At 40.2% G+C, this 16,068-nt stretch overlaps 1 protein-coding gene across 1 annotated transcript in view; it reads left to right on the top strand.

Annotated features, from left to right (window-relative positions):
* The window catches only part of NEGR1 (neuronal growth regulator 1), a 1,063,275-nt gene that overhangs the window by 797,618 nt on the left and 249,589 nt on the right, over positions 1–16,068 (top strand). Inside the window, exon 6 of the mRNA XM_027874094.1 lies at positions 4,445–4,565. Within this exon, the coding sequence (XP_027729895.1) occupies positions 4,445–4,565 (121 nt within the window). The remainder of the gene's footprint in view (positions 1–4,444; positions 4,566–16,068) is intronic.

Below are 16,068 nucleotides of genomic sequence, written 5' to 3' on the forward strand. Positions count from 1 at the left end.
GGTTCTTAATAAATGCTTGTTGATTTATTCATCCCAATTTCTTATTACCTACTAATCACCTTCAACTTCTGCTCTACTTTTTTTTGAATCATACACCTCCCCTAATTCCCTCATCACTCATGGTCCTACTAAGTGCCCTTAGCCCTTGTGAGCTAAAGCATATGAATGTTTTAGATAATTTCTGTAACATGCAACGTTTAATTTAATTTCTGTAATGCTTCAGTTCCTTTTTGTAGGATGTAAGCTCCTGGAGGTCAGGAAATGTTTCCTTTCTGTTTTTCTGTCTCCAGGGCCAAGCATAGTGCCTGGCATATATTAAGCATTTAATCAGAATGTTTCTTGCTTCTCCCGTATAAAGTTTTAGGCTTCCTCATTCCAACTCACATTGATGGTCAGGGCTCCCAAAGCAAGGCTTGTGGCTAGAAACTTCATCCTGAGGGGTCCTAAGGTGTGCCCTGAAGGCTTCTCCTGTGCCTTCTGCTCCAGGCTCCATTCTCCCCTTCACGTCAATCATGCTTATATTTAGTCTCTACCTTATGTCATCAATACCTTCTAGTGATTAGCACCTGAGCACCATCGAATCAGTTACCATAGATTAGCTCCTACGAAGTCATATTTACTTGGAAGAGACAGCAAAAACAGAAGTTTCAAAGCATTTCTCCCAAAACTCTGGGGTCATGTTCTCTTATCCTTTGCCTCAGTTCCAGGAAGGAGAACCTAGAAGTGAGCCTGGACTCCTCTCTACCTATCACTCCCCCATATCCAATCTGCAACCAAAGTCTATCAATTTCACCCATTTAACAGTTCTTCTTTGTGCCCCCTTCTCTCCTCTGATACTACCGCCGTCTTCTCGAACCCAGACTATTGCAATAGCCTGCTGGTGGATCTGCCAGCTTCAAATCTCTACCACGATGCGTCCTGCATTCAGTCGCCAAAGCGCACTTCCTAAAGTGCAGGTCTAACCGCATGACCTATTTAATAAACTCCAATGGCTCCCTGTTACCTCCTGGGTCAAACATGACACCTGCTCTTTGCCATTCAAAGTCCTTCAAAATCTGCCCTCTCCTTATCTTTTCCTTCATCTTATACCTAATGCCCAGCAAGGTGCTCCGAAATCCGGTGGCTCCTGGACTTGCTGTTCCTTGTACAAGATACTCAATCTCTCAAATCCAGGCTTTTCCACTGGTTATCCCCCATTTGTGGAATATCCCCCCTCATCATCTCTTCCTCCGTGGCTGCCTACAAGTCCTAGCTAAAATCCCACCTGCTATGTGAAACCCTTCCCTACCTCTTCCCCCCCTCACAATGCCCTCCCATCTCCAATCTATCCTGAAAATATCTTGTTTGCACATAGCTGCTTGCATGCTTTAGACTGTGAGCCCTTTGAGGGCAGGGACTATCTCTGCCTTTCTTTTTATCCCAACATTAAGCATAGTGCCTGGAACGTGGTAGGCACTTAATTGATACTCATTGACTGACAGAGTGACCTTATCTGTGCTCTACCTCCATTAAATCCTAGCATAAATTCCAGCTCTTAGTCTCCCAGCTCTTGCCATCTCAACCTTTCAAAATTTCTTAGGTCATTGGCATCTCCAGCGCTTCTTAATCTAAACGCAAGAGAAAAATAAATCAGACAGCAAGAACGTGTCCTCCCAGCGCACAGGATGACAGCCCAGGTGGGCACTGAAGCCTCAAGCAGGAGCCTGCTGAGGCCTCTGGCACAACTTCTCTCACCACAACTGGGCCTTGTGCGTCTGAGTCACTCCAGCTCAGGTGAAAGGGGTCAGAGGTCCCTCCTCCAGCCAGAGGCTTACGGTGTTTTTCCTTCCTCACTCAAACACAGACAGGTAGAAAAGCCGTGGAAGCTCCCCTTGGTCAGTTAGTGTCTTTTGTAACACACCCCAGCTCTGTCTCAGCAGAACCTCAAAAGCTGTCTCTTCACCATGTGGTTAAAGGGACCAGAGCCAATTGTAGCCAATCTGCCCATCTTCCAAAGTCCCCACGGCAATGATTTATCAGCCAAACTGAATGGAATCCTGAAGACTGACCTGCCCAGGAGCCTCTTCAATGGCCGTTACATTCGAATCTACTTCGTGTCCTTTGGACGTCCCTTACACATGATGACAGCACTAATGTCTGCCGTCTGTCCCCGGTGGCCAGATTCTGTCTGTGTCGCTGCCTTGTTAGGCTCCCATGTTTTATTTCATTCAGATTTGCAGCTGAAAGCTCCTCTAGATGTGGAATCCCCTTTTTAGAAGGCGAGCCCCTGGAGAACAGGGATTGTCTGGATCTCTATGTGTATCCCCATTGCTTGGCAGTGACTTGTATATATTAAGTACTTAATACATGCTTTTTCATCCCTTCATTCATTCAGCCAGTCCTCGGTTCATTCATTCCTCAGGTGCTTTTAAAGAGTGGATTCGATTTTCATTTCAGTTCATCATACTTGCCTTTTCAGGCAATGTCAACTTCATCATTCTGTAGTGAGTCGTGGTACTCTTGGCTATATGAAGTAATTAAACTAACCAGGATATCGATAGAAACTTGGAATGGATCTTTTGTTGCAAGTGGTTATTGCATCTTCAATAATAGCTAGAAATCATAAAGAAGTTATAGCCTCTTTGTGTGATTGGGAGAAAGATATGGGAAAGAGAGAAATTATCGTTCTAGAATTCATGAGACTCTAAAATCTATAAAGAATTGAAATTGAGAGTCACCCAGAGAACAACAGAGAATAAAGGATGTAAATGTGTATAAACAGAGGACTACAAGAAGATACAAAAGAGGAACCATGGAAAGGACAGCATCACCCAACTAACCAACCAATTACTCAATAGCTTTAAGCTCCTAATATTTACTAGGCATTGGGGATTCAAAGAAAATAAAAGTAAGATAGCCTTCCTCTTAGCTTACATATAGTCAAGGTAGCATAAGATAATAGAAAGATCATTAGGTCTGGAATCAGAGGAACTGAGTTCAGATTCCATCTTCGTCTCCTGTCGCCTGAGTGACTTTGAAGATGTGACTTAATATCCTGTGGGCCAAGTTTCCACATTGAATCAGTAAGAGGATTTTACTGAATGGCCTCTGAGATCCATTCCACATTTAAATATATTGTCCTGTTTTCTCTGACTCAATAATCAAAGAATTAGATAAGAAAGAAAAGGTGCACCGGACAAAAGGAAAGAGATAGACATAGTCAAAGGGCAGCCTCGAGTTCCGTTGCTATCTTCATGATGTCAAGAGGGCAAGGGCAATCTGTGGACTGTTTGGAGGACCCCTTGTGGGGAATTAACAGGGAGGAAAGGATAAGAGTTGTCCGGGCAGCTGTGGATCAGTCACCATCTGCATGGCTGGAAAGAGTACTAACATTAATGGAATCCTAAATCCATGAGAGTATTTGAGCGATTGAAAAGGAGAGAATACAGTCTACTCATAGGTTTTGTGTGTATTTAACAACAGCAAAATAACATCAAGATAAGTGTTGGTGGGAAATAGTTTAAACTATATGTAGGTATTTGGGGCTTTGTTTTAGTGAATTTTAGGAACACGTGAAACATTTTAAATAGAAAATACAAAAGCAATTTCTATTTTGTTTTAATCCTACTTTTTCACTCTTAATGCTTTTAGATCTGCAATTCTCCATTATTTTTCACTTTGTTCTAAAGAGGGACTTAATTATACCCCCCCCATCTTTGAGGCCTTCCCCTCTGCCCTCGCCTCAGCAACAATTCAAACCCCTACTGTGGATAAAAGAAATAGAAAAGAAGCATGGAGGTGGTCTAATTTAGGAGCCAAGTACCCACCTTCTTGGAGTCTGATGAGCCATCAACAATCTGCTTCAAAGAAAGGACCCGTCCTGTTGGAAGAACGCTTGCACTGCTCTTCTGTCTCTCTTCACATTTTCTACATATACAAGGAGCATTATACCCCATGGTGTTTTATGACTTCCTAAAGACATCCTAAAGAGATCCAGATCACTTGGCTATTTTTAGATCCCCAACACATCTGAGTAAATCTTTTGCCTAAGGAGGATAATCCCCTAGAGTGTAGACCTCCACCTTCTTTTATTAGTAGTATACCTGGCGTTCACACATTTTTAGAATAACATTTTTTTTTTCCTAAGAAAGACATTATAAAGTGTTTGTCTGGCACACTCTTCACACTCTCTCCTCCCTTCCCCCCATCTCACTTCTTCTTAAGAGGGAGAAAAATGGATTACCTTTACACTGCACTCCCAGGAAACATCTATTTGCTGTTCAACTTGAAAAATGCCGCTGAAAATGACTGGTTTTGTATTAGCAACATAAAACACAGAAAATATGATGTATTAGCCCATCAGGTATAAGATTACTTTGAATATAGAAAGAATAAAAATATATATGTGCGATATTTCTGCAGTTGATTTTGTTGCTTACAAATACTTTTTTTTTTTCTTCCTCAGTTGCTCCCACAATCCAGGAAATTAAATCCGGCACAGTGGCGCCTGGACGCAGCGGACTGATAAGATGCGAAGGTGCAGGTGTACCACCTCCAGCCTTCGAGTGGTACAAAGGAGAAAAGAAGTAAGAACTTAGACCTTTCTGTTGAGATCTGAGAACCTTGAGCTGATGTGTTTGTGTTCAGGAGACACTAAGTAGTTGCTTAAATTGGGGTGGATGCTTCTTATAGGCAGGTTGGTGTAGCCCCACCCGGCCCCGTAGTGGGAGACTAAGGAGCCAGTTATATCAGAAAGAAATGTCCAGTTTGGTTTCTAGGGCAGTGGAAATGATTGTCAAATTATAATTTCTTGTATTTTTGTATTTTTACCTCATTTCTGAACCTACACTCTTATGAACTCTCACAAATACTCACATATGCATGAGAAGTAACTAGTAAATAAGACATTTGGAACACCTGACATTAAATCTCTTCTAAAGTCTATCTCTCTCTCCCTGTCTGTTTCAATGTCTCTCCCTCTGTCTTTTTCTCTCTCCATCTGTGTGTCTATCTATATTGCTCTGTTTCTTTCTGTCTCTCTCTGCCTCTCTCTGTCTCTCCCTCTTTCCCTGTGATTTCAATGGCATAGTTCCTTTCTATTTAATAAAATCCTCCTGCCAATGCAGATCAGCATCTGTTCTCCAGTTTATGAAATAATTGCCTGGGGGGGGGGCAGCGGGGGCTCAGATTAAATGAGTTAGGGAGGGTTATGAGGAGGATGTGTTCCAAAGGCAGGATGTGAATCCAAGCCTTTCTCATTCCAAATGAATCTATCTGCTATAACATATTACAATATAAACTAATCAATTGTTTAATCATTTAACAATCATTTTTAAAATGCTCACTGTGTGACAATTTAATGTTGATATCGATATTACTACCACGGTTAGGACTCCCTCCTCCTCCTCCTCCTCCTCCTCCTAAGCATTTATTAAGCACCTAATCCTTGTTCTCATAGAGCTTAAATTCTAACATGGGAAATGAATAAATATATGTGTATGCAGAATAAACACAAAGAAAAGAAATGTAAACAGGTAGAAAATAGTTCTTTTGAGGTCTGAGATCTTGAGACCCCTCAAAGACCGAAGTACAAGATGGGTAATCTGGGATGAATTCACAAACTCAAGCAATCTTTAAGTCAAGTTGCAAAAGTTTATTGTTACTTTTTTCAGCGGGCAAGAATTCTTAAGGATCCTGCGATCTTAAAGGCATATAATTAAAGTTTATATAGTATAAAATATAATAAAACATGCGTCAAATAGGCTAACTAGGTGATTCAGGGCGGGATTAGGGAGTGGTTAAGGAGTGGTCAGTTCTTAAAGAACAGGTACTTCTTGTATCCACTGAGCAGGCGTTTTACCCAGAGTTCACTGGGAAAAGCCCACAAGGGGGGCCACATGGAGGTGTGCTTTTAGGCCTGCTACGTCACTAAGTTAACCAGGGTTCGGGGTAACTGAGAGCTTTCCAGTCTGCCACCAGTCAATGTCTTGTTTGACCAGATAGTTGTAGGGAACATACATATGCCTTAGGTCTAGAGTACAGATAATGAGGAGTCCAGGATGTAGATAATGAGGCAGGGAAGTAGTAGAGATCGTCCAGTGGGTAAGAATATCTTTATGACCCAGTGCAAAGCCAGTTCAAACTAATAATTTCTTCAGGTGCTGTTTGTTACTGTACCAGGGAGAGAGATAAGGGTCCTGCTGGGGACCACTCATGAGTAACTGCTACGCACAGTGTCCTTGGGCTGGGGAGAAACTGCCAGAGACAGTGTTTCTGAGGCTAGAGAGAAATTGGGGTCTAAGTACAAGCACCCAAACATAAGCACCCAAGCACCCCATCAGTTCCATATAGTGAAATTAGGAGGAAGCTCTAAATTGAGAAGATCAGGAAAAATATAAAAGGTGGTACTTCAAATAAAATAGTAAGAAGTACCCTTGACTTTTAAAAATACATTTATATTGAGGTTTTTTGTTTGTACATTGACAAAATTCCTCCAAATACCCTAACACCCATCTCCCAGAGAATTTTACCATGTCACAAAGAATATTTTTTAAAGAAAAAGAAGGAAAATCAGTACAACTATTCAATACACTGAAAAAGTCTGAAAATAAATGCAATGTTCTACATAGGGAAAATAACATGCAAACAAGATATATACAGGATAAACTGGAATCAATAGTTTATTTTTCTGTGTTTACTCTTTCCATTTATAATTTTTGTAATCACTTTGTATATCATTTTCTTGGTTTCTCCTACTTGACTTTGCATCAGTTAATGTAAGTCTATCCAAACTTCTCTGTGTTCATCATATGCATCATTTCTTAAAATACTTCAATATTTCATTACATTCATGTTCTGCAGTATGGCTAACCATTCCCCAGTGGATGGGCATCTACTTGGTTTGGGGGCCTTTGCTGCCACAAAAGGTCTTTCAAGACATATCTTGTAGTATATGGGAATTTTCTTCTTATCAATGACCTTGAAGTATATGTGTCATATTGGAATCTGGGATTTGGTTAAAGATAGGGTATTTGCATAACACCAACCACACATTAACAAGCCCATCTTCCTAGAAGCCCTCGAACATTAACTCCTCCCATTTTTTGTCATCTTTGCCAGTCTCCTAGGCATGAGCTGAAACCTTAGAACTATTTTGATTTGCTTTTCTCATATCATTAGCGATTTGGACCATTCTTTCATATGGTTGTCAATAGTCTTCATTTCTACTTTAAGAACTATTGGCTCATATTTTTTATCACTAAGCTATTGGAAATGCCCTTGACTTTCTCAATAAGATTTCAATGCAATTTAAAAATAGCAAATAAACCATAATTTAACCCTTCCCTCCATCACTAAAATCTTATCCCAGTCACTCATTATGAATTCTTGAAAGGCATGACAATGCAGTAGGAACTTTAACTGGTTCCTTGAGGCTTTGAGCATGGACCTGGTGATGGGTTGTTTGCCTGTTGGCTGAGGTCAGGCCTAGATAAGTTACAAGAAGCTCATCACCAACTCAGGTACAAAGTGATAAAGTTTTTTGGGCACAGCTATTCTTGAAGGTTAATTGCCAAGGTATCCATGGATTGCAATGTCTGCATCATTGAAAAGAGTAGCCATATCATCAACATCACAGACAACTGGAGTATTGAAGAATCCCCCTTGCAGTAACTGTTTTGTGTGGCAGCTGGTGGAATAGTGGATAGAGTGGGAGAATCAGAGTCAGGGAGACTTGATCCTACCTCAAACATATTGTATAGATCTGTAAAATGGAGATTATAGTAGTACCTACCTCACAAGGTGGTTAAGAAGATAAAAGGAGATCACATGTACAATGAGCTATGGAAATGCTGGCTATCTTTGCCATCAGCAGCATACCTAAAGAAGGCACCTCAAGGATGAATCATCATCACCATCATCATCATCTTATGATGGAATATGATCATCATAAGATGATGATGTTTTTCAAGTACTCTGTTGGCACTTGGATGTAAAGAACCAGTTACACAGATTATCATGGCTTTCAAGAATGCATGATGAAGTATGGGAATGACATTATAGAGAAAGATGAAAAGGTAGAAATTGTGGTTTATTTCCTATTTTTAAATTGCAGTGAAAGCTCATTGAGAAAATCAAAAGTTTCCAATAGTTTAGTGATGAAAATTATGAGGAAATAATTCTTAAAAGTTCTTAAAAGACTGTTGATGACCATGTGAAAGAATGGTCCAAATATCATCATCATCATCATTATCATCAATATACAATTATAATAACATCATCAATAGTAATATATGTAACACTTTAAAATTACAAAGCACTTAACAAACATTATCTCATTTCAGAGGAGGAAACTGAGGTCCAGAGAGGTCAAGTGATGGTTGTTGCTCTGGACAGAGATAATCTAGGGGACTCTAGGACCACTGAAGCTCTAGCTACTTATTATTCCTCTGGGAGAGCTCCTCAAGTCAGTAAGAGGAGCTGAAGAAATTTGGACAAGCCTCAACTTCCCCATCTGTAAAATAATGATAATAGCGTCTATCTCCCCAGGTTGTTGTCAGGATGAAATAAGACAATATATGCCAAATGCTGCAATTAGCAAAGTATACGTAAATGTTGATAACGATAGTGATGGTGATGATGATGATGATGATGATGATGTCTGGGTGTTCTTGGCAAACAGTCATGCCATGCATGCTGTCCTCAGATTTTTTTAACCAAATCTTCAAGCATAATAGTGTGCTTGGATGATATGACACGGGAAAAAAAAGGAGAGACTATTTTACCTCAAAAATGGAGGTGTGGAATGGGTGTGTTTCAGGGAGTCCCATGTGCAGGGAAGTACCAGTCTATCTATGTGTCCCAAGATGAGTCTCAGTGTTTGATGCAGAGACTCAATCAACAAGCATTTAAAAAGTGGCATTTAAAAATGTTGCAGGCATCGTAGGGAAAGGAGCAAATGATAAAGAAATGATTTGCTCCATGGAGATAGGCCATGGTCCGTCTTGTTCACAAATCTACCCCTGACAGTCAGACCAAAGGATGTTTTGGAAGGGTACTCAAGTTAATTGGATTCATCGAGTCCTCATTGAATGCTTACTATATATCAGATGCTTTACTGGGTTCTGGAAATAACAAAGACAAAAACAAAATAATTTCTACGCTCATGCAGCTCACATTTTACCTGGGGTGAGGGAAGCACCTTGGTAGTTTGATACAGCCAGTACACACATAAGCAGAGAGAGATTAAAGCAGAGTCATTTCAGGAGGGGATGGAAGTGAACAACAGTGTGGGGGTGGGGAAGTGATCAGAACAGACCACATGTGGAAGGCGGAACCTGAATTGTACCAAAGCTCAACTCTTGTGACTTCCTTCAAGAGGCTGATAGCATTTCTCTTGACTCTCTCTACTTCTCCGAATACCTCCCCCATCCCCATCCATTCAATGTTCAGTGAGTTTGTCTGTATCCTCTCCTTACTTGTCTTGAGGAAGCATGCTTCTCCTTTTTGCATCCCTAGCACTAAGCATAAAGCTGTCTGTGGTTGTGGATTGATTGATCATCTGTGCCCTGAAGGAAGCCAGGGCTCCTCAAAGGCAGGAATGAGCAGTGAGTGTTTCCCAGTAAAAGGGAACAGTCTATTCAAAGGCTGAGGATGGAACAGCAAGAAAAGGGAATGGTAAATAGACCAATATAAGAGGAACAACCCACAGTGAATGAGTGGCCAGAATGTGACATAATGAGGTCTGGTATTCTCCCCATTATCAATTTCAAGAACCTACGCTATCCTCCTTCTTCTAAGAAGGACGCACAACCCCACACTCCATCAAGACGAATCAACACATTCCTGAAGACAGAGATTCCACTGGTTTGATCTGGTTTCTTTTTTTGCCTTCCTGAGTCACACCATCCTCCTTCTGGTCACCAGGGAATTATTGCAAATTGTGATAGCAAAAGAAAAGATCATGATTTGCAACAACAAAAATATTTTGGCAGCATGGGAGTGTTTATTACCAGAACCTCTTTAGCGCTACTGGGCTTAAATCTACCTCTTTCAATAATCGTGAACATTTTCTCTCCCCCTTCCCCATTTCTCATCTCTATTCTAGTTTTCATGGTGTGATCCCAGGGGATGCAGGTCTCACTCTGGAGGGGGCCAGTGACTAAAGACAGCTGACACCTTCCTTGGTTCCCTCACTTCCGCTCCGGAAGCGTAATAAGCTGCACCTTGTTATGAGAAAAAGCTAGCTTTAACCCAAAGTGCAATAGGATACCCTTTTAGGTTCCGTGGAACCAGATTTCTACTTTGGGGACTTTATATTAAATGGAAATTTAGGAATAGAATCACAGTTGCTCAAAGGCCCCAGTTAGAAAGCAGTAGTTTGGCTCTTTGCCTTCACTTAAATTTACATTGATTTCTATGTGATCTGGCATTTTGGGAGGTGGGGGGAAAATCCAGGTTATCAGAATGATTTGATGAATGAATCAAGCAGAGTTTGCTCCGGTGTCTTTTAGGATAGGCACTTGAGGAAGTGTCTACTTGGGAAGTTCAGGAAAGAACAGACCTTTTCTTGGCACTCCCCCGTCCTTGAAAAGGTTAGTACAACTGGCCTTTTAGCCCAAGCCTTCTCAAATGCCTGTGAGATCAATGGCCTTTCTCAGTCTCATTTTCCTTTGATACGCTCAGTCCTCCATTCTGTTAATCCCTCTGCCTGTGGCTTCTTTCCTGTCAATCCATCCTGGCTCAACTCTTGAGGTAATCATTTCTTCTTCTCTGCTGGCAAACCCTGAAACTCTAGGTTACAAATTGATCTTCTATTTTATATCAGAACTACAGGGCATGACTGAATCTCCCCAGCCAATACCAACTTATTTCCTTTATGTCCTCATTTCACTTCATTCAATGGATTTTGGGATTTCTAAATCAATCACAGACTTTTTGCACCTAGTATGAAGTCTTTGATTGACACATTGATTCAATGAAGGCGATCACATTTAGTTCATATTTCTGATTGATTGATTCAATCTCAAAGTCTAGAGTTCTGTAATAGTGAGGTAGGAATGTGGTGTATTTCTCTCATACTTGCTTGACAATTCAAGCCAAGTTCACATTATTTTTAGAATTTCAGAGTTGGAGAGTCCTCAGTCCATGCACTCAACCCCTCCATGAAAAACAATCCCCTCTACAACAGGCCTAACCACGGACAATTGGATTTTTTTTAAGTCAGTGTCTTTAATAAAGACATGGATGGCACATTTATCAAATTGGGAGGTAACACAAAGTTGGAAGGGAGCATTAACACGTTGGAAAACTGAGTGAGGAACAAAAATTCCTGACAGTTCCCTGGAGACCTTAACTAGACTCAGCCTTTCGAATTTGACATCTAAACATTAATGACTTCTCCAAGTTTGGCCGTTCAACCAGTTCCAAATCCATTCCATTTTCATATTTTCCGCAAGAATAACAAGGAACATTCTATCACCTTACCAAAATCTACTAAAGTCTATCTGTAATATTCCTAGGGCAGCTATGTGGTACAGTGGATAGAGTGCTGACCCTGGGGTCAGGAACACTCATTTTTATGAGTTCAAAGCTTGCCTAAGACACTTACCAGATGAGTGACCCTAGTAAATCACTTAACCCTGTTTGACTCAGTTTCCTCATCTGTAAAATGAGCTAGAGAAGGAAATGGCAAACCATTCCAGTGTCTTTGTCAAGAAAACCCTAAAATGGGGTCAGGAAGAGTCAGACATGACTAAAAAAAAATGACTGTACAGCAAAAATAATATTCCTCTGAGCTATGTCTAAAAACTGTGTTAAAAAAGAAAAAACAAAAAGAAATAACTTTGTCTGGTATGACCTATTCCTGATGAAGCAATCAATTAATCAGTATCTATTGAAATGCTCCTAGGTCTTTGTCATCTACTATTCTTTATCTGAAAGTTTACTAACCATGCACTTGATAATACATTCTGGAATTTACCAGAAATTATAGTAAGGTTTACAGGCTTATAGTTTGCAGACTCTCTTCTTTTTAGCTCTTTGAAAATCAAGATATATGCCCTTCTCCAATCCTGCCCTGCCTCTCCTGATCATCAACACCCCCAACGGCGGCTCAACAATCTCATCTGCCCATTCGGTCAGGACCCACGGATGTAGTTCATCTGGTCCAGGAGACTCAAACTATCTTCCTCTTGTCAGTTTTCCCCAAAATGTATCAAATCAGATAATATTTGGAAAGTGCTTAGCACAGTAACTGTAGGCACTTAGTAATGCTTATTCCTGCTGGATGACTTTCCCTTGGGTCTGTCTGACCGGCCACTGCCAATAAGGCAGCACAAGCCAGAGACACAATTACTGCGGCTTATTCACTCAGAGTGAGACACGTTCCACCAGCAGTTGGTGGACATGTGGGACTCTTACAATTAGGCTAGGAATATTTATATATTACATGAGATGAAGGAAGAAAAAAAAATGGCCCCTCATTGCAGTGGAGCTGGTTATACAAAGAAAAAAGGGTATGCTTGTTAAGAAGAACATAAAGCATTAGTTAGAGCAGATAGAAAGAATGTGTCGTTGTTAGGACAGCTTGTTGCACTTAATCAAAGGGGACTATATATCACTTGTGAAACCAGATAAAGAACTAGGCTCTATGTCCTTGGGCTCATGAAATTTTTCTTTTGTGGCAATGAAATTTTAGTTGCAATTATAGGAGGAAAGAGGACACGGAAGAAAACCAGTCGTTCATTGTAAACTGGTCCCACGGTACACTCTGGAGTCATACCTAGCAAAAACAGAGAATGCAAAATTAAATGGAGTTTGTTATGTCAGTTCTTAACATACCACACTTAGCTCTTAAAAATACACTTCAACTTTTGCTTACCCAAGGGTCTATCCTTATCCTGGGCATCAAATCCTCATCAATCATTTTTGTTCAACCCTTTTCCAGTCCAAAGGTAATTCTTCTTGGCAAAGGTGTCCAGATCATTGGGGCTTTTGTTTTGGTTTGGTTTGGTTTTCATGTGAATCATCTCCAATAACCACAAGGCTTCTCTTCTGCATAGTAACTGGCAGCTTAGAGATAATCATCCTAAAATCACAGCTTGATTTATTTTTCCGCCAAATGTGTTTCTTTATACATATCTCCCTTGAAGCTCATCTTCGCATTTTTCCTCCTCACCCAACCTCCTAAGATTCCTTTGCAATAATCTGTCAGCTCAATATCTTAACACCCAGCAGAGTTTCAAGAATTGTGTTTAAATTTACTCTTCTCTTTCCAAAAGTAATTGGTGTTTGTTTAGGAAAATCATTTTTGTGGTAATTATACTTCTAAGGGAAACCGTTGATTGAGTCTTCTTTCTTAGGCCTGAAATGAAAACATCCTTGCAAAATGCAAGTCTTCTTTCAAGTAATTATCATTGCAAAGAGAAGTGAGAATTTATGCACAATTCAGGAATTTTCTTCTTCTTTTTTTTTTCTTTCTCTCTTAACATTAGCAGCTTCACCTTTTGCTTAAGACATGGAATAGATGAGCTGGGCCAACTTGTGTCCTAGGAAAGGTGGGAAAAGATGCATGAGGGAGTCTGGAATATTCTAATGAAGGGCATCTGGGTAGCTAATGATTTTCTTAAGTGAGGATTGTTTTTAACACTTTTTTCAATTAGTAAATATTTATTTCTTCCTATTACTTCCTCCAAGAAAAAAACAAACCTTTGCAAAATTTGTGCTTTTTAGTCATAATTTAAGAAGACTGTGTTAAAAGGGAAATTCTTTGTTCAGGCTTTTGCCCTGATTAATAGGACTCCCCCAACAAACTAATAAACACTATGCAGAAGACAAACTAGCCTGGAAACAGTAGGGGTCATTACATAAATTTCAACAAGCGTCCCATTTGGTTTTAACCGTAGATATGGTACAGTACCACATTTGATCTTACAGCTCTCCTCTATCCTAAGTAGCATCCTAATGTCTGTTACTTGTGCCAAATCAATTTGAGTAAGCATGAGTAAACTAGAGGATTTAAACTTACAACAGGGGGGGCGGAGCCAAGATGGCAGAGGGAAAGCAGTGAACTGCTTGAGCTTTCCCCCAAACCCCTCCAAATACCTATAAAAATGACTCTAAACAAATTCTAAAGCAGCAGAACCCACAAAAAAGACAGAGTAAAACAAATTTACAACCCAAGACAACCTGGGTGATTGATTGGAAAGGTATATCGTGCCGGGAAGGGAGAGGAGCACAGTTTGGCATGGGCACGCAGGCCACAGTGAACCTGGAACAGGCCTCAGAAGACTGAATCGCGGGCAGCTGTGGCAGTTTCTAGACCTCTCAACCCACAAAAGCCAAAGACAACTTGGAAGGTCAGTGGGAAAAGTCTGTGACTGTGGTGAGAGAAGGAGCTAGGTTTCAGCCGCAAGTCCTGAGCGCGGGCTGCGGCTGCATCCTGAACTTCCAGCCCACAGACTGAGGGGGAATCAAGTGGCTGATCAGAGGGGGATTGCAGGGATCTCTTTGCCAGTACTGAAGCAGGGATCTCTTGCGTTGCCCATTCTTGGATCTGGGTCACAGTTCTGAGGGGCGGTACTGGGGTGAGGAGGAGTGCTGGCATGGTGGAGCTTGTTGTGGCGGTGGAGAGGAAACATCTTGCCCCTTATCATACTACCTTGGAAGAACTGAAAATTTACAGAAGTAGCTCTAAAAACAGCTGTACAAACCCCTGAAGCTTAGGACAGTACATTCTCCAAATTGGAAGCAGACTTTTACCTTAAAAAAGAGTTTAAAACTCAAGTAATTGGTCGGGATCATGAGTAAGCAGCACAAAAAGAGTCAGACTATATTATCTTACTTTGGTGACAAAGAAGATCAAGACATACAACCAGAAGAAGACAACAAAGTCAAAGCTCCTACATCCAAAGCCTCCAAGAAAAATATGAATCAGTCCCAGGCCTTGGAAGAGCTCAAAAGGGATTTTGAGAAGCAAGTAAGAGAAGTAGAGGAAAAACTGGGAAGAGAAATGAGAGTGATGCAAGAAAATCATGAAAAACAAGTCAACAGCTTGCTAAAGGAGACCTAAAAAAATACTGAAGAAAATAACACCTTAAAAAATAGCCTAACCCAAATGGCAAAAGAGGTCCAAAAAGCCAATGAGGAGAAGAATGCCCTAAAGAGCAAAATTGGACAAATGGAAAAGGAAGTCCAAAAGCTTACTGAAGAAAATACTTCCTTAAAAATTAGAATAGAGCAATTGGAAGTTAGTGACTTTATGAGGAATCAAGGCATTGTAAAACAAATCCAAAAGAATGAAAAATTAGAAAACAATGTGAAATATCTCATTGGAAAAACAACTGACCTGGAAAATAGATCCAGGAGAGAGAATTTAAAAATTATTGGACTATCTGAAATCCGTGATCAAAAAAAGAGCCTAGATAATTTCAAGAAATTATCAAGGAAAACTGCCCTTATATTTTAGAACCAGATGGCAAAATAGAGATTGAAAGAATCCACTGATCTCCTCCTGAAAGAAATCCCCAGAGGAAAACTTCAAGGAATATTGTATTCAAATTCCAGAGTTCCCAGGTCAAGGAGAAAATATTACAAGCAACCAGAAAGAAATTTTGTGGAAAACACAAATATTGTGGAAACACGATCAGGATAACACAAGATTTAGCAGCTTCTATATTAAGGGACCACAGGGCATGGAATATAATATTCCAAAGGGCAAAGGAGGTAGGATTACAACCAAGAATCACCTACCCAGCAAAACTGAGTATAATTCTTCAGGGGAAAAAATGGTCATTCAGTGAAATAGAGGACTTTCAAGCATTCTTGATGAAAAGACCAGAGCTGAATAGAAAATTTGACTTTCAAATACAAGACTCAAGTGAAACATGAAGAGGTAAACAGGAAAGAGAAATCATAAGAGACTTATTAAGGTTGAATTGTTTACATTCCTGCATGGAAAGGTGATATTTGTAGCTCATGAGACCTTTGTCAGTATTAGGGTAGTTGGAGGGAAGGAATTATATGTATGTATAGATAGATAGATAGATAGATAGATAGATAGATAGATAGATAGATAGATAGATAGATAGA

The sequence above is a fragment of the Vombatus ursinus genome, unplaced genomic scaffold (assembly GCF_900497805.2).
Source record: "Vombatus ursinus unplaced genomic scaffold, bare-nosed wombat genome assembly UNPS02014804.1, whole genome shotgun sequence".
Taxonomy (NCBI): domain Eukaryota; kingdom Metazoa; phylum Chordata; class Mammalia; order Diprotodontia; family Vombatidae; genus Vombatus; species Vombatus ursinus.